A 17945-nucleotide genomic window follows, 5' to 3' on the forward strand; every position below is an offset into this window, starting at 1 on the left:
TTGTCACTTTTCCTCCTACAAAAGGCTTGATTTGCATCCAAAGGTCAGCACTTGCTCTCCTGCCATTTTCCTGAGGCTACTCCTGGGCCCTCTAACTGGGGGCCCAAGCGAAAAAACGAAAAAACGGGCCCAAGTGCTTCCCTTATCTCTCTTTTCCAAAACACATGCTTTAACTGAGCAGTTTGTGATAGAAAACTAAACTGTTTTTTAAGGTGAAGCACTTTTGTCTGGGCAGTTCGACCAAAAGGTGATGAAGAAGCAGTACCCAGCCATACCAGTGTGCTAGTGAGTGCAGAAGCCTGCTGGATCCTTGGTTCAGCTACATAGGCAGGCTGAGAGCAGACAGTCCATCAGAAGTCTGACTCCCAACTTGGCCTTTCCACCCTTATTTTCACATTGACAAAGGCAGACCTTTTTACAGCTGGGCAGCCACAGTACAGACTGAGTTCAGTCTTGCAAGAAAGAGTGGTTTCAGACATAGGCAAGGCTTTTGTTTGTTTGTTTGGGATTTTGTTTTTAAAACAATCACAAAACATTAGGCAGGCATTACTATGCCTCTCTTCACCCTTTTCTTCAAAAGATCTATGCAAGATCATTTTAAATACATCTTCAACTTCATTTTTCACAGCCTTAATCTCATACCAAGGGAGACTAATTGATTCGGCACCTTTAAAATCAGCTCTTTGGGAAAGGTCTGCAGTAAGATCAGAAGAACTGACCTTTCTCCCAATGATTGCAGGCATGTTCATTTCTCCAGATGGGCCTGATAAAACGGGGTTATTGCTGTTCTATGGTTTCTCAAAACAGAAGAGTACCATTTGTAACGATTTAGGGGATAGGGAACAGATACAGGAGAGAATTTTCTACACGTATCTGGTCATTTGTAGGGGCTCTTGAACTGGATTGAGAAAACGTTTTTACAAGGCCACTGTTTTTCTTTTTTTCCAGTGTGATTTACCAGAAAACCAAAACAAACGATCCGTTGAGTTTGGGGAAAGCAAAATACCAATATCAAAGAGGTCAAGGGATTAGTGAAGAATGATTCCAGCCTTAGTGAAAAGAAAGATAGTGGGGAGGGGGGTTGTTCATCAACTAGAAAGCCTGCATGGATCTGGACTCTGGGGCCTGGAATGCAAGTCATGCTGTCTGTGAAGCCACTGCTTCTTTCCTTCTCCCACCAGGTCACAACTGTTATTGGCTGTCATGCTAAAAGAGAGCAAGTGCTGTGTGGAAGGTGTTTAAAAAGTGAATAAGAAAAAAAAAAGTGAATAAGGCTGAGCTCTGATGCTAGCAATCCACAAGAGGTATAATAAGCCTGATTTCTCTCCCCAAATGGAGGGGTACCTTCTCGTGTCCCTTGGGGAGACACACTGGAGACTCTGTGCATTGAACTAAATATGAGGACCAGGAGGACAGAGGAGGCCTTTAGAAGGGAGGCCTGGGAGTCCAGGCTCTGGACTTCTGTCTACAGGGGCCTCATCAGGACAGAGACCTTGGAGAGGGCTGACTATATATGGCCACGACGCTGGCAGTCTCAAGGAGGGTGCTGAGACAAGGGCCACAGTGGGTCTGGATCCAGGAGCCAAGTCCACACGCTGAGACTCAAATTAGAGCCCCCCCCACCAAAACAAGGGCTTGGTGGAGAAGGCAGGGAGAGAGATGTGGGAAAGAGGCTGAGTGGAAGAAAGACACAAATTCCAAATGCTTTTCTGCCCTTGCAGCTGAGCATGCCTGAAAATCCCGTGGGTGGATTTTTCACACTTTTGAGGACCTACCTGCTCCCGCAAAATATGATCACTTTTCTCTTAAGTGCCCTCCCCAATAACAACAGATACCATTATCTCCTGGTTGAGTGTGGGGCGCATCCAGCCTCAGGACCAGAGTGCCAGATTAAACTAGGGACAAACTACAGCCTCGCAGAGACAAAGCCCAAGCTCCCCCAGAACCTGAGTTGGAGGTGGGGTGTTGAGCCCGAGTGGAGGCGCTCTGCGGGAGCGCAAAGGAGATCGGAGAACGACAGGTCCAGAAGAGAAGCTGAGCCTAGAGTGCCACTTGGGCTGGAGTCCAAGAAGGGGGAAAGTCTTGGACTTCTAAAGTCCAAGAAGGAAAGCGCCTCTTCTCGAAAAGCTTCTGTTTCTTCTTGCCCTCTCTCACGACAGCAAGTTGGCGCATATGCCCTGCAAGAGCGGGATCTGTCCCCCTGCTTTGAAAACCCCAGGGTTTCCATGGCTCAGAGCACCATCTCCAACAGCCGCCCGCCCCCTTTCCGTAACTGAGGCCGGGGGTCGGGGCGGGGGTCGCACCCCTCCCTCCCTTCCAGAGAAGCAGAAGGCTTCGCCTGAAGCCACTCGAGGTCTCCCACTTCTTTCCCAGCGCCCCCCCCCCCACCGCCCCCGGGGCACGCCGGATCCCCCTGGGCCTCTTCCAAGTTTGGAAGCTCAGGGTAGGGGGGCCGGCAGGAAGAAGCCCCTTAGAAAGGGTGAGTGGGCCCCCACGGCTCTCGGGGAGCCGCCGTTCGTCCTCCGGCCCCGCCTTAGCCCCTAGCCCGACCGGCCAAGCCAAGGCCAAGGCAGCTCCACGGGCTCCTTCCCGCGCCCACCCAGCCCTCGGGCGCGGCCTCCGGCGTCGGCTCCCCCCGCCCCTAGCGCCCGCCCCGCGCGCCCTCTGACGCAAACGCGCGCCCCTGCCCTGCTGAGGAGAGCTCGCTCATCAGTTTTAATTGCGGCTCTTCCTTTCATGCACTCAGGCTCAGTCCTCACCCCTGGGGGAGGTGACCCCGCCCCGCCCCCGGCCCCGGCCCCGGCCCCGGCCCCGGCCCCGGCCCCTGGTTGCTGGGCTGACTGCAGATCTCGGGCTCTCTCGCCGCAGCAGCCGCGGGTTCTCCGCTAGGGAGAGCGGCTTGGGGGTCCCTTTTAATCCGCTGACGCTCTCACCCACATCAAACAGGCAGCCATCGATCGCGTTACATTAGGGGGATCCCGTTGCAAACGGCGTCTGCAGGTGGGCGGCGGGAGTCGAGCCCACCCGGGCCTGGCTGCAGCCGGGCAAGGCGCGGGCTACGCGCCGACTCCACCGCGGCTCCGGCTTGGCACCCGCCAAGGGGCTTGGGGGGGGGGGGGTGAGGGGCGGCGGCGCGGATTGCCCAACCTGTGGACCCTCCGCCCGCCCCCCTGGCTGGAGGCTCCGCAGCCTCTTCCCGCCGGTGGGGGAGGAGGGTGGCGAATGGGGATGGGGGGGCAATCAGTTTTGAATCTGAACCGATGCTCGGTGGGGCGCAATCCTCAGTTCCAGGGCGGCGCCGCGGGCCGCGATCCCTGTTCTCCACGCCGCCGCGGGACAGAGGCCGGGGGGAGGGCGACTCCGGAGCAGGCCCCCCCGCGGAAAGTTCTCGACCCTCCCCGGCTGGCTAGACCGAGGGCACCTTCCCCCCCACCCCCGGCCTGCGGAACCCCTGAGAGCAATCGCTGCCTCCCGGCCTGTCCGCGTTGCAACAACCACCCCGAGTTCAAAAGAAACGATAATCATCGCGTTACTTGCCTGGTGGGGCAGAGATGGGCCGCCTCTGGCTTCTGGCGCCCAAGACTTCCGGTCCAGGGTCCGAGGGCGGCCGGGGCCGAGAGCCGGGCGTCCAGGCGGGGGAGCCTCCGGTTCCCTGGCGCTCGCTTCGCGCTGCCTCTTGAACTCGCTCCGTTTCTCTCCAAGTTCTCTTTTCCTTCTCCCGGTCTCCCTCTCTCTCTGCCTGCTTCTCTGCCCTCGACTGCCTGCCTTTGTACTCTATGAGTAGGAACATTTAGAATTCATATGAGAAAACTCATTCTTTTGCTTCCTTCTTTCCTTCCTTCCTTTTTTTTTGGGGGGGGGGGGGTTCTTTTAATCGTGTTCTCGTTTCACCTTTTAACTGACCAGGAGACTTGGGCGCGATTATTTGGGAAGACCAGAAAGGGCAAGGAGCCCTCGCCGATCCCCCGTCGCCTCCCCTGCAGCGTACAATGGGGGCGGCTGCTTGCAGAGTGCACGGACTGTGTCCCTTCACTATTCGAACTGGAGGGGCTGCGGGGCGGCAGGGCGGGGGGGTGGGGGGGGGGGCAAGACACGGAAAAACCTTTATTCTGCTCTTTCTCATCGTCGCTCGTCACTAAGCGGTCGCCGGGTTCCTGACTCTTAGTAGGACTGGAGAGAGACCGGGAAGCGCAAAACGCACCCCGAAAGCGCAGCGCTTCCCCCAAGCCCCCTCCCTGATGACATTTAAAGGGAGAACGAGTATTAAAACACACAAACCCTACCTCCGGCAATAAGAGCGTGGCCTTTTTTTTACTCCCACCTTCACCTGAGGGCGTGTGGAGGCTCGGGGGTGCTGGAGCTGAGACAAACTTTGACGCTCTCCGGAGTCGAGGGGCGGCGGGCAGGCGCGCAGCTCCGCACCCCCCGGCGGCGGCGGGCGGCGGCTTTGTCAGTCGGCGCCGCTGCGCGCCCGCCTGAGCCTGCCTCGGGGAGCGATCGCAGAACGAGGGGGGTGGGGGGGGATGCGAGTGTGCGATTGGAGAATATGTAACTAATAGAAGTATCATTTTCCCTCAGTACGATCTTTCAAGGAAGAAGGAGGAGGAAAAAAAAATCCATTGAAAGAATTTTCAAAGTGCTGTGTCTTGGTTTGCAGAAAAGGCACAGGGCTGCGTGCCGGGAGGAGGAGTAGGGGAGGAGGAGGGGACCCGACCGCGCGTCTCCGGGACGCGGCTCCCGTCCGCTAGGTGGCAGCCGGAGCCAGCGATTCCTGCAGGCCTCGCGGCGGGACCCGCTCCTCCCGCCCGGGCCTCCTCCGGCGACCAATCGCCTTTGGGAACCGGGGGTCTCTCCCCTCTCTTTCCCTCTCTCTGTCTGCCTCCCTCTGCCCCCTCCCTCTTCCCCTACCTCTCTCTCTCCCCGTCCTTTCTTCCCTCTCCCCCCCCCTCTCCTACCTTCCCCCTTTCCCATCCCCATCTGCATCCCTTCTCTCTCACCCCTTTCCCCCCTTTTCCTGGGACTCGGACTCGGCCCGCACTGACCGCCCCCCCTCCCCGCAGCAATATGAGAACTTACTACTCTTTTATTAACAATTATTGGAGCGTTCTTTGGAGGTTAGAACAGCCTGAGGATATCAAAAAGGGGAAGAAAAAAAGAAGAAGGAAAAATCGGGGGTGGGGGGAGTTTATTTTAAACATCACCTTTGGGATGAAGAGGAACCATTGATTCGGACTGACTTGGGGGGCAATTTCTGCGAATTCCAGGAGTGCGTTTTGTCATAATTGAAGCTTTCATTTCAAAACCAAAATATACGTTGGACCAAGGGGGAGAAAAAAAAAAAACTAGCGAGTCCCTACTTTGTTTCTTAAAGGAATATAAAATGAGCAGAATCTACTCTAGGGCTGTGCTTGTATGTGAAAAAACAAAACAATACAAAGCCAGAATATTTCAGGACTCGTTAGAACGGTAAGAGTTTTAATTCCCATTTAAAATTTTCCTAACATTTCCAGTGATCGTCTTCATCTCATAAAAGCTAAATTTAAAAACTTTTCAGAAGAAAACAAAATAATGTCTGATTCTCTTTTTTTACCCATTGCAAGGCATTCTTCCCCTCGCCATCCCTTCCCCCTCTGGTGTTGGTGTATGTGTGTGTGTGCGTGTGTGTGTGTGTGTGACCACAGACGACCCATACTAATCAGGTCTCAGAGTAAATAGCAGCGCAGGGCGATCTCAATGTAAATTGCGCTTGTCAGAAGCACACACCACCCGCCCCCCCCCCCCCGCCCCATTCTTTCCTCCTCCCCTCGCCGTCCCCGTCAGTAGGTAGCTGAGAGGGAGGGGAAAGAAAAAAAAAGAAAGAAAGAAAAAGAGGAGGGGGGAGGGGCTCTCCAACCAATGGCGTGCGGGAGGCTTGGCTAACCTTAGCCTCCCATTTTCTCTCCCCCCGATTCAGGGCTCTGACCAGTCAGTCGCCTTTGATTATCAGTTGCCAGCAGCCCTTCTCTTGGCTCCTTGACACGAGCTCCATATAAGGCAGCGATCTCCATAGAAACGTGTCAGTTTCAATAGTAGTGTCAAAGTTCACTATATACAGACATTCGCACAGATCCCCCTTTCGGAAACACAGCTCTGCGAGTCCTCCCGTTTAAACGCATTCAATTTTGGGGTCTCTCTCTCTTCTCTCTCTCTCTCTCTCTCCTCTCTCTCTCCTCCGCCTCTCTCTCTCTCAATCTCTCTCTCTCTTCTCTCCCCTTTCTCTTCTTACATATTCTATTAGTTGTTTCCCCCGTATTCTTCATTCTCTCCTTTTTCTCCCTCCTCCTTGTCTCTTTTACTCCATTCCTGCAGAAGAGTGAGGGCTAAACTTTAAAAAAAAAAAAAAAAAGGAGAGAGAGAGGAGGAGGAGGAAGCACCCCCTTCGTATTCTTCTTATCGTTATTTTATACATATATGATTTTTTTTTGGAGGGAGGGTGTTGGTTCCCGGCTGAAGAGCACTTATTTAAAATACTAAAAAAAGAACATTTTTGGGCGATCTCCAGGGTTTTTTTAACTAGCTCTGTGTGTTATAGCAGAAGAAGCAGAAGAAGGAGCAAGAAAGAGGAAAAGAAGAGGATTATTTATTCGACCTACTTTGGATGTCTCTCTCGCTTTTTTTTTTTTTTTTTTTTTTTGCGCAATTCTTTTTCTTCTGATTTTGATTTTTTCTGTTCCGCTGTGAATTCGTCGCCGGCGTGAATTATCTCGTGTTTTTCTCCCCCTCCGTCACCTCCCGAAAGAAGAAGGCAGCGAGAGCCCGGCGCCACCGGTACAACAAAAAGAGCAAAGTGTGTGATCCTCCTCGTTGGCTGCCTCCCGCTCTCCAGCGCTGCCTTCCTGAATGGCTGGCTGCGTCCGGCCCTGGACCTGGCCGCCCGACACCAGCGCGCCCTGATCGCCGCCGGCCGCCTCGCCTCGCGCCCGGCTCGGGCTCACCGCGCTCCCCTCAATCCCGAGCCCAGCGAGGGCTCCCGCCGGGACAGCGGCGGCGGCGGCGGCGGCGGCGGCGGCGGCCCGGGCAGCCCCGATCCCCGGCTAGCGCTCCGACTGCGGCCCCGGCTCCAGCTCGGACTGCGGCCCGGGCCCCGGCTCCTCCAGCGGCGCTCGCCGCTGCAGCTGAGACAGCGGCTCCAGAGGCGCCTGCGGCCGCGACCTCCTCCCTCGCCGCCGCCGCCGCCGCCGCCCTCGCCGGCTTCCTCTATGTCTGCTCTGCGGGCGCGCAGCGCGTAGCCCGAGCGGCCGGCCGGCCGGCGGGCGGGCAGGCGCCCGGCGCGGGTGAGCGAGTGTGTGTGCGAGTGTGTGTGCGTGTGTGTGTGTGCGCGGGGGTGCGGGCAAGGCGGAGGGTGAGTGTGTGCGCGCGCCGTGGCCCATGCCCGCCGCCCCCGGCGCTGCGCCCCGCGCCGCTCCCGGCTGCCGCCTGTGCCATTTCTGATTTTGCAACTTGGGGGAAGAAGAAAAAAGCGAGAGAAGGGAGCTTGCTCGCTGGGGGGGGGTGGGGAGGGGGGGGAAGGAGAGCGGGCCCCCCCAAGATCGGAGCGCGGGGGGGAGCGGGCGAGGGGAGCAGGGGTGTTGGGGGGGGAGCCTGAGAGCCTGGGGGGGCTGCAAAAAGAGAGAAAGAAAACAGCAGGAACCACAACAAAACGCCAGCAGGGCGGGCGGGCGCGCAGCAGCAGCAGCGGGGCGGCCGAGGCAGTAGCAGCGGCGGCGGCGGCGGCGGCGGCGGCGGCGGAGGCAGCAGCCGGTGCCCGGCTCGGGCTCGGCTCCCGCGACCCCGGGGCGCCGGGCGGGCCCCCCGCCCCCGCCCCCTCCCCCTTCCCCTTCCCCTTCCCCTCCCAGCGCGCCCGCGCGCCCCGCGGCCCTCGGCGAGCAGCTCGGCTCCCCCCCAGCGCTCCCCGGGCCCAAAGATATGGCAATGGTAGTTAGCAGCTGGCGAGATCCGCAGGACGACGTGGCCGGGGGCAACCCCGGCGGCCCCAACCCCGCAGCGCAGGCGGCCCGCGGCGGCGGCGGCGGCGCCGGCGAGCAGCAGCAGCAGCAGGCGGGCTCGGGCGCGCCGCACACGCCGCAGACCCCGGGCCAGCCCGGAGCGCCTGCCACCCCCGGCACGGCAGGGGACAAGGGCCAGGGCCCGCCCGGCTCGGGCCAGAGCCAGCAGCACATCGAGTGCGTGGTGTGCGGGGACAAGTCGAGCGGCAAACACTACGGCCAATTCACCTGCGAGGGCTGCAAAAGTTTCTTCAAGAGGAGCGTCCGCAGGAACTTAACTTACACATGCCGTGCCAACAGGAACTGTCCCATCGACCAGCACCACCGCAACCAGTGCCAGTACTGCCGCCTCAAGAAGTGCCTCAAAGTGGGCATGAGGCGGGAAGGTGAATATTTCTTCCGTGCGTTTTCTCCCGGAGCTTCGCCCGCCTCCCCGGCCCTCTCTCTCTCTCTCTCTCTCTCTCTCCCTCCCTCTCTCGCGGGGGTGGCTGCTGTCTGGGGCTGGGGCTCCTGCGGTCCCGGCCCGTCCCAGCTCCCCCCCGGTCCCCGCTGCCTTCCTCCCCCGGCGTCTCCCCCACCCCACCCCCTACCCCCTACCCCAGCTCGCTGCCGCTGTCTCCCCCTCCCGGCCTGCGCTCGTCTCCCCGGCTTCTCCACCCCGCCCGCTGCCTGCTCGGGATGGTGCCCCTAGGATCGTGAGCTGTACTGGAAAATCCCCTCCCTCTGTCTTGGATGTGCTCGGTGTGTGTCTCCTTCCCGCGTGTGCGTGAGGATGCTCGGAGCTGTGCTGGCATGAACTTGGGGGAGGGCTGCTTACTGCCCCCAGAAAAGTCTGTTTCTGTGGTTTGTGTGTTTTTGTTCTTTTTCATTCCCCTTTCCTCTCCACGTCTTCATTGCCCTTTATTTAAGATGGGGGAGGGCTGGAGGAGACTGGAGGATTCTGAACCATAGATCCCTGACTGCATCATCCTTTTGGAAGCTTAGCTTGGAAAAAGAGGAGTGAGATTTATTGCACTTGTAGGTCTAATTAGGAGGGAAGGGGGGGGGGGGCGCTTCTGGCCTGTTCACTGGTTCCCTCTCCTCTCCACCGAGCTGGGGCCGCCTCCTCCAGAGCTGTGGCCTTGTTTTCACCCCTCTACTTTCAAAGGAAAGTTTGTGACTGAACCGTGCTCTCATAGTTGTGTCATTTTTTTTTTTTAAAGCATGATACTCGTTTTATTTCTTCATCAAACTCCACCCTCTGTTTAAATACTGCATACAAATTACAATTTACAACGGCATTTACCGATCCTTCTGATTTGGCTATAATGCATAGACTGCAGCTGGCATGAGCTTCAACATCATTTAATCCCTGTGTTGTATGGCTTTGGTTTCTTTTAACACAAGTTTTGATGTTGTATTTAGATATGCTTCATGTTCATGTGGCAAGAAATGCAGCACTTTTCTTATAAATATATCTAGCCATTTACAGTTAAAGTTTATCTCCTGACAATCATTAAAGATGTCTTATAGTCAAATTAGCAAACCAGTCAATTTTGCAGAATGCAGATTACTCCTTCTTGTAATTGACTTTAAAATTATATTTTATATGCCACAAGAAAAGAAATTGAATTTCTTCAGATCTCAAAGAGCAGGCAAATATGACGACTTCATTTCTAGCTCCAGGGAGATTTTATAGGCATCTGAAGAAAAAAAAAAAAAAAACTTTGAATTGTACTCTCATTTAATTGAAAAATAACTGCCAAGTTCAAAACTATAATTAGAAAAAAGTATTCTAGCCAGTTATGTTTTAAGAGCTTAAATTGCATTGAGGCTTGCATTAAAATGAGAATCAGTGCAAACTTAAGAAAATAGTGTACAACCTGAAGTAATAAAGCTACGTGTACATGGACATATCTATATTAATTTTTTGTGGGGGGAGAGTTCAGTAGCCCTAACTTTTCCTAAAGTTGTCTTTGTTTACATGGCAATTTAAAACGCTGGCACTGTTGAAGTAAAACATACACATAAAAAAAAAAAAAAAAAAAAAAAAAACTTTGGTCAGCTTTAAGAACTCAAAGCATGCTTACGTTTTGCATTCAGATGGTTAATGAATCCAGTGTTTTTGCAGTTGCAAGCTCGTGCATTCACTGGGCAAAAGCTGGCTGCAGGTTGCTGTGGCACCTCACAGGACAGACATTAATTATATTTTCCACTTTTTTCCATAATGTTTGGCTACTGTAAGTTCAACTTCTTTCTTGATTGTTTTTTTCCAATTTTCTGTTGCTTTTAACAGTGAGAACTTTGTGTGGGGCGATGGGGGAGGAGGGGATAGGGGAGGAGTGCAGGATACTTGTTTTCTATTCAAAAGTTGTAAGTGGTGAGTAGGGTATGTAACTTCTATTTTAAGGATAATCCCATAGCATTTTTAGAGAATATGGAAATATTTTGAACAAAACCTGCTTGCTTGTAAATGAAGAGGCAGCTAGGCATGTGCCTAGAACCACAACCTTTTCTCTGGTTTCGCCTGTTTTTTTGTTTTGTTTTGTTTTGTTTTACCCTGACTGGGTTCCTTCTGGAGGGGTGAGTGGGATGTCATTAATCTACGTGTGACCTGGTGGTGGTCGAGGGGTTGGGGTGCACTTTCTCTGTCAGGCTGGGCTGGGGGCGGGGGGAGCCCTTAATTCAGGCCTAGTTCTGGCCGGGTCTGGGGTGGCCAGGAGCGCCCGAGATGGCCGGGCGGACCGAGCCACGGAGCTGGAGGGCTTCACCCCCACGCCGTCTTCCTCCGGGTGTGGGCCGGGAGTGAAGGCCAGCGCCAAGGAAGATGCTCCGGGCGCTGGGGGCCGCGGGGACGAGCCTCCGCTTTGTCGGTGCGCTGCGGGGCGGCCCGGGCTGTTCGCAAGCCCCCTGGATGCACATTGCCTCTTTTCTCTCTTTCTTTTTGTCAGCGGTTCAGCGAGGAAGAATGCCTCCCACTCAACCCAATCCAGGCCAGTACGCACTCACCAACGGGGACCCCCTCAACGGCCACTGCTACCTGTCCGGCTACATCTCGCTGCTGCTGCGCGCGGAGCCCTACCCCACGTCGCGTTACGGCAGCCAGTGCATGCAGCCCAACAACATCATGGGCATCGAGAACATCTGCGAGCTGGCCGCGCGCCTGCTCTTCAGCGCCGTCGAGTGGGCCCGCAACATCCCCTTCTTCCCGGATCTGCAGATCACCGACCAGGTGTCCCTGCTCCGCCTGACCTGGAGCGAGCTGTTCGTGCTCAACGCAGCCCAGTGCTCCATGCCGCTGCACGTGGCGCCGCTGCTGGCCGCCGCCGGCCTGCACGCCTCGCCCATGTCCGCCGACCGCGTCGTGGCCTTCATGGACCACATCCGCATCTTCCAGGAGCAGGTGGAGAAGCTCAAGGCGCTGCACGTCGACTCGGCCGAGTACAGCTGCCTCAAAGCCATCGTGCTGTTCACGTCAGGTGAGGCTGCGGCCGCTGGGAGGGCCAGGCCGGCGCCGGGAGCGCCCGCCCGCCGGCCCCGCGCCGCGCCGCGGCTCTCGGGGCGGCCCGGGCCCTCGTCGGTCCGCGGGAGGCCGGGCCGGGCCCGGGCCCTGCGGTGCCCTCGCGGGGGAAGCGGCCGGCGGCGCCGCTGCCATCTTGGGAGCGCGGCGGTGCGGGAGGCGAGTCGGCGCGGCTGCGGGCCGCTCGGTGGCCCGGCCCGGCCCGGTCCGGCGGCCTGGAGTCCCGCGCGGGGCCGCGGCGGCTACGGGCGCGTGTCTGGCCGGGTTGCGGGGGGGGGGGTAGCGGGGAGGCGGTGCCGTGGGTCCGTCTGGCTGCGCGCGTGTGTGCGGTGTGCATGTGTGTGCGATGTGTGTGTGCCGGAGCTCGGCGTTTCTGGGGGAGAAGAGGGAAGGAACGGAACGTGGGAACGTGGCTTTCTCCTCTGCGTGGCACGCTCCCTAGCTGTTTCCTGACACAGTGAGACACACACACGGAGAGGTGGCAAGAGAAGAATCCGCGCAAATAAATCATAAATAATCCCGCTTTATGGCTGCCTGATTTTCCCTTATCGGAAACCATTCATGTTTGCAGTTGCTGAGGTTATTGAGGGTCGTAAAAAACGGATTCGATCTAAACAAGAAAGATAAAAAACAAAAGCAATGCCGGAGAACCCGCAAGTATGCGAGGATTCCCGCCCCGGAGATAAATCTCATAGCCCATGCGAAGCGCACGAACGCTGAAAATTTAACAGAGTGCCTTAAAAATATCAAATTAAATGTAGGCAGTGGTAACATGCATGTTAACAATTTCTCTTATGATAGATGGTTCAAATTAACTTCCAGGAAAGTGCATTAGCGTAGCCTTTGAAGGCTCTCGTCTGAGCCTCTGAGAACACTGCCCCCCTTTTATTATTGTAACCTGCGAGAGGGAAACATATAAACACCCAGGACAGCAGGTAATGGGGGGAAATATAAACAAAGCCAGAAAGGACGCTGGTGGGGAACAGAGTTGCTCAGACTGGGTCTCTGGCCTTGCCCACTGTGAGTCGAGTTAGCTGCCGTTTTTACCACCATTATTGGCGCTATTGTTTTTAATTCCTCCATTCAGAGAACAAATAAACCATCTTAATAAATCTATCCTAGAGCCAGGACCTCCAAAGGCCAAATTAGAACCATTCTTGAGCAGGGATGGCAAAACCCCTCTCCCAAGGCCTTGCTGAACAGTAAGCAGTGGTATAATCTATCAATATTTCCTGGCTTTCATGCGTGAAGAATCGTATTTACATTGTATTAAAATGACTCTTAAATTTGCACAATATTGTAATGTAGCAAATGTAGTATTAATATCGATCTGAACAGCAGATAATTTATTTAGACAAGAGCATCTCATTTGTATGCAGGGTGGCCCGAGCCGTGGACTTGGACTGCCCCCCTTTTACTTTCAGTGCAAATGCAGGTCTGCTAGTGGGAGAGGGAGTTATTCTTTGCAAGAGGATAAAGTGAGAACCTTAAAACAAATGGAAGATTTATTGAATCGCCTCCTCGGTGTTTGAATGCATTTTATCTTAATAAGTCTTCTTGATGGAAACGTGTTTTTCAAAAGTGACAAAGAGCCTGGGAAGTAGCGACCCGGCTGCTTTAGTTCTGGCAGGCCTAGGGCCTGGCTGGCTCTCCACTACCCAGCTCTTTAGCCAAATTAATCAGGAAGCAAGCCAGTGTCGGGGAAGCTGGGGTTTTAAAATCTCACCCAGTGAGGTGTCTTGAAGCAGAAATGTGACTTGGAGCTGGACAGAGGTCTTCTCAAGCAAAGTATCCCTCCCTTTTCCTTGTCCCCCGCTAAGGTTCTTTGAACCCCTTTGACTTTTCTGATCTCCTGCCCTTTCCCAGAGAGAGGCAAGGACCGTGCAGGCTGCAGGGAAGATTGTGGAATTATTCATGCTTTTCTTTCAACTTTCCATCCTAAAATGTCCCTGTGAAAAGTCTTCCTTTAAAAAAAAAAAAAAAAAGTTTTTCCAAAGCCATTTCTTAAACCAAGTCTTCAAGGTGCAAGGGAGGCCAAGAAGTGAACAATGACATTATTTTGTTGGGAAAATTGCAAGAAGACTATCTGAAAATGGAAATAGAGCTGTCAGTAGTAATTCACCCCTCCCTCCTCCATATAACACATTTCCACTTTTGACTAAACTTGTTTTGATTGCTAGCCAGAAGGGAATTCATGGGAAGCCTTCTCAAAGTCATCCAACTTTTAAGCAAACTTTGAATGATGGAAAAGACAGTTTTAGACATATTGTCCAACGAGGTTTGCTCCGGCTAAGTATTTGAAGCTGGCACGGGGGTTCCCTGTGGTGGTTTTCACATTTGGCCTCCGGATGGTATGTTTAATCCTTAATATTCTGGAAGGCATCCAAGGACTAGGTCATGACCTGAACTTACTTTTTTTAAAAAAAATTCATTAATTCATACACCTAAATATTCTCTCAAATAAATGAGACTTTCCCTGAAAGGAGCCATCTAGTTAACATAAATACAATAAATCCATTTTCAGCACAATAATAACTTTGATTTCTAGTTATGGCAGCTGATTACATCTATATTTCCTGAACACTAAACTCTTCTGAATGCACAACATGAAATACATTCCCTGCACTACAAAGGCTAAGCTGGGAAGGCCTGAGCGGTAATGGTTATTTATTTACATAATTTCTTTTCCATACACTGTAGAAGAAATATCGAGGGTTCCCACATTGACACTCCCATATAAAAAGGGAGACATGGATTTTGCACATTCTGCCTCCTTTTCTTATCTGGGGTATAACTCATGGAGTGTAAATATATACTGGATCTCACCCCCTGCTCACCTAGTTTTGCTACCACAACCACCTACTTGATCTGAGAGCTCACACTTGTCACTCCACAGTTGGGGGAATCCTGTGGCAGAAATATCTGGAGTAGGAATGAATATCTAGAGTGGGAAGCCAGGCCCAGCCTAGGGCTCCTGCCCCGGAGGAGGCCACAGTGCTGGCCAGCTGGCACTTTACAGCAGGGGCCCAGCTACAGGTATCCTGCCTTCAAAGCAGGAAAGAACTCTGACAAGGAAGCCAACGCAGGGCCCTGGAACGCCTTTCTAACTCCCTTGGAGTTGCCTAGCTGGGGGACAGGTAGTGACCTTGCACCCTGGGGGCCCTAAGTGTAAATATCAGATACATACTTTACAGATCTGAAGAGATGACATGTGGGTCTTCAAAAAAAAAATCTGCTGGGATGCCAGTGAGTCTCTTGCATGCTGCATTCTCTGAGGCTGAGTGGGATCCTGTGCCATAAGGGGCAGATAAAGCCTGTGAAGCAAGATATATGTAAATATGAGTCTGCCCAGGGGTCATAGAGCAGGATCAGGTTAGCCTGCAGAGCCAAGGGCAGACCTCAGGGTCCCCTCTCCAAGCACTGAAGCACCAAAGTGCTCCTGCCCCTAGCCTGCTAGCCATAAAATCTCCCTGACTTCCCAAGTCAGGCTAGTGTGGATGCACCCGAATGGCTGGCTAGAGTCATTAGACATCTGAGAGGAACCCAATCTGGATCCGGGGTCAAAGGAGACCTGCCTCAGAAGTTCTTGAATTATCACTAGTTTTATTTGTATTTTTGCTCAAGGCCATAGCCTTGTAGATGAAGGTGTTAGAATGCTTTGCAAGTGCCAGTTCTTGAAATAGAGACATAAAGCTCAAGAAACTCAGCAGACACAGGTTCCGCTTTGAATCATTTGCTGTGTCTTCTTTAGGTTACACTTGCCCCTTCACAATTAGACGGTGTCCTTTGGGGGGCGGGCATCGCCATGCATGCATTTCTTCCCAGATCTATCTATATATTAGCAAACTCCGCCTTTGATCTCTAGTCAACCTCCTGACTGGCTAAGGGTTCCTCTGTGATCTTCCTGTTTTTTAAAATATTTATTATTAATACAAGAAACAACATGGGTGTTTGAACCAGGAGAAGAAGCCTTTGCTTCCTCTGATTCCACCTTCCCCTCCACTGGCTTGCCTCTAGTTAGTTGATACAGTATAAGCTGCTGTCTCGAAATATTTTTAGTAGACCAAGAAGAGCCCCTGGTTGACATGAGGTTAAACACACAGGTTTTCAGACGCTTTCTCGCATATAGATGCATTTTTCTCTCAGTCCTGCGACAGGAAGCCTGTCTCCCCAAATCCTCCTTCGACCCCCACCTCCCAGTTCGCAAGCAGCAGCAGCTGCTGCTGCCCCCAGCCCCGCTTTGTGTCTGATCGCTGAAGTTGTCTCCTTTCTGCAGCCTGGAGTAACTAAGCCATATTCCTTCTGATTATTATACAGCGTACAGAGATGTGACCAGTTTTCAATTACTTGATCTAAGGCACCGATAGAAGTGTTCACCCTCACTAAGGATTTGCTGCAGACTTCTTGCTTGCATAGATAGTGGACCGCAAATCCTATCTTGCTAAAGCCTGGGCTTGATCTGATCGCAGGCACTGCCAGCCTCTGACTCCTTAACCCCCTCCCATGCTCTGTGCCCGGCACAATCTAGGTTCTCCTGCTGGGGGTTGTGTGGGTGTGAGAGAGGGACTCAAAAGAAGTGTTTTAGAGCCGCCTCCAGGCTGCATATTCCTTCAGGGCTCCTGGACACCCCTAAAATCCGGGGCAAAGGGGGCAGAAGTCCTTCCTTTAATGAGCACAGTGGAAAAGATGCTCCCCTGCAGGCGGAGGCCAGGTTGCTCCGTATAGCAAACATGGCTCCAGCATCGTACATTATTTAACCCAAAGGTGAAAGAGGAAACACAAAGGAACTAGAGAGTGTGTCTGCAAAGTGTGCGCGCCTCTCTCCAGCTCCCCTAAGCTCGGTGGGGGTTTGATTTAGATTTTTATTGGTCTTGGGGGCGGGGCCGGGGGGGGTGAGGAAATAGGGAAGAAGGAGTAGGGAGCCACGGGGAGGATTTTTTTCTTTTTCCTCCAATTTGTTTTTTTTCCCCCTTTGCTCCTTATTTTAAAAAAAAGTGGACTGGCGCGTTGCTTGTGACCTTGCTGGTGGTGACCTAACCGTGTGCCCCCTCCCCTGGTCTCTCCTTGCGGCGGCCGCGCGGGCAGATGCGTGTGGCCTGTCGGATGCGGCCCACATCGAAAGCCTGCAAGAGAAGTCGCAGTGCGCGCTGGAGGAGTACGTGAGGAGCCAGTACCCTAACCAGCCCAGCCGCTTCGGCAAGCTGCTGCTGCGGCTGCCCTCGCTGCGCACCGTGTCGTCGTCGGTCATCGAGCAGCTCTTCTTCGTCCGTTTGGTAGGTAAAACCCCCATCGAAACTCTCATCCGCGACATGCTACTATCCGGGAGCAGCTTCAACTGGCCTTACATGTCCATCCAGTGCTCCTAGACCTTGGGCGCTTCCCACCTGCCCCCAGCCCCTAGAGACTCACAGCACCCGCGGGGGGCCGTGGACTCCAGAGCCGCGGAGACACCAGGCGGCCGAGGCGGGGTGCGGCGGGGCCGGGCAGGGGGGAGCAGGGCCGGGGGCGACAGGAGCCGCCCACCGCGCAGACGGGCAAGCCGAAGCTGCAGACCTGGAGGAAAAAAAAAGAGAGAGACTCTTTCTAGTATCAGATCCGGGAACACGTTGGAAAGGAAAGAAAACAGGCCCTGGTGTCTGGTGAGGAAAAGAAAACTAATTTGGGAAGAGAGGACCATGACAATTTTAATAAAACAGAAGGAAACCAATGGACCTTCCAGGATTTATTGTGGACGGTTGTGGATATATACTGTACAGAAAACAACACCCATGGAAGTGGACCGAATCCTATGTAGAAACAGACACACACAGACACACACCACACACACACAGACATTGTTATTCATTTTGTAAAATACTAGTCTTTATTTTCATTTTTTTGTAAAATTTAAACATCGTATGCACATAAAAAAAAGAAACAAGAATTAGGGGAAAATAACATTTTCCAAATAATTATAAAAAAAATTGTCCTGTGTCTATGTATCTATATCTGTTTTGTATTTTTTTCTGGTTCCAAACCAGATTTCCTGTGATTCTATACTAATAATTTTTGATATAACCCTTTGCTTCTTATAATGAGTGCGATATATGTTGTCGAGGCTGTTCTTCAAGAATTAAAATCGAAGTGAAAATTTAAACAAAAAATAAAAAGAATTTAGCAAAACCCACGTGTCTGGTTGCTTGACAGATGTCATCAGTGCAAGAGAACCCTCCAATTAATTTCCACTCCAATTATTATTAGAATGGGGGGAAGACTTTAAGGTCCATTACCAAGTTGGCTAGATTTATTTCCTAAAACCAAGCAGCTGCTTTGGGATTGTAAATGTAGAAGACCAGGCTCTGCGTGGGACACAGTGGGCAGGGAGAGCAGCCTTTGGTGCGGGTGCGGGCAGCAGCCATCGTGACCTTGTAGGTGGTGGACAG

The 17945-nt window shown here is 53.3% G+C and overlaps 2 protein-coding genes across 8 annotated transcripts in view; one reads left to right on the forward strand and one right to left on the reverse strand.

Annotated features, from left to right (window-relative positions):
- The window catches only part of LOC136144354 (serine/arginine repetitive matrix protein 3-like), a 139158-nt gene extending 133425 nt beyond the window's left edge, over positions 1-5733 (reverse strand). For 3 of the 6 annotated variants that reach the window (XM_065903228.1, XM_065902467.1, XM_065903898.1), the window contains exons 1-2: positions 4328-5722; positions 3538-3774 (exon numbers count right to left, since the gene is read on the reverse strand). In XM_065903228.1, coding sequence (XP_065759300.1) covers positions 3538-3774; positions 4328-4568 — 478 coding nt within the window. In that variant the 5' untranslated portion in view covers positions 4569-5722. Of the gene's footprint in view, positions 1-2937; positions 2960-3537; positions 3775-4283 lie in introns of those variants that run through there. The other 3 variants (XM_065905366.1, XM_065904723.1, XR_010659418.1) reach the window with 3 other exon arrangements.
- Positions 5734-7184: 1451 nt separating this feature from the next.
- On the forward strand, positions 7185-17685 carry NR2F1 (nuclear receptor subfamily 2 group F member 1). Of its 2 annotated transcripts, XM_065901477.1 has the most exons (4): positions 7185-7313; positions 8325-8410; positions 10955-11482; positions 16609-17685. In XM_065901477.1, exons 2-4 carry the CDS (start codon positions 8398-8400, stop codon positions 16887-16889), a joined length of 822 nt encoding a protein of 273 aa, XP_065757549.1. In that variant the 5' UTR covers positions 7185-7313; positions 8325-8397; the 3' UTR covers positions 16890-17685. The 2 variants fall into 2 exon arrangements, with proteins under 2 accessions (XP_065757549.1, XP_065802925.1); XM_065946853.1 differs by lacking the exon at positions 7185-7313 and having other exon boundaries at positions 7623-8410.
- The last annotated feature ends 260 nt before the right edge of the window (positions 17686-17945 follow it).

The sequence above is a fragment of the Muntiacus reevesi genome, chromosome 1 (assembly GCF_963930625.1).
Source record: "Muntiacus reevesi chromosome 1, mMunRee1.1, whole genome shotgun sequence".
NCBI lineage: Eukaryota > Metazoa > Chordata > Mammalia > Artiodactyla > Cervidae > Muntiacus > Muntiacus reevesi.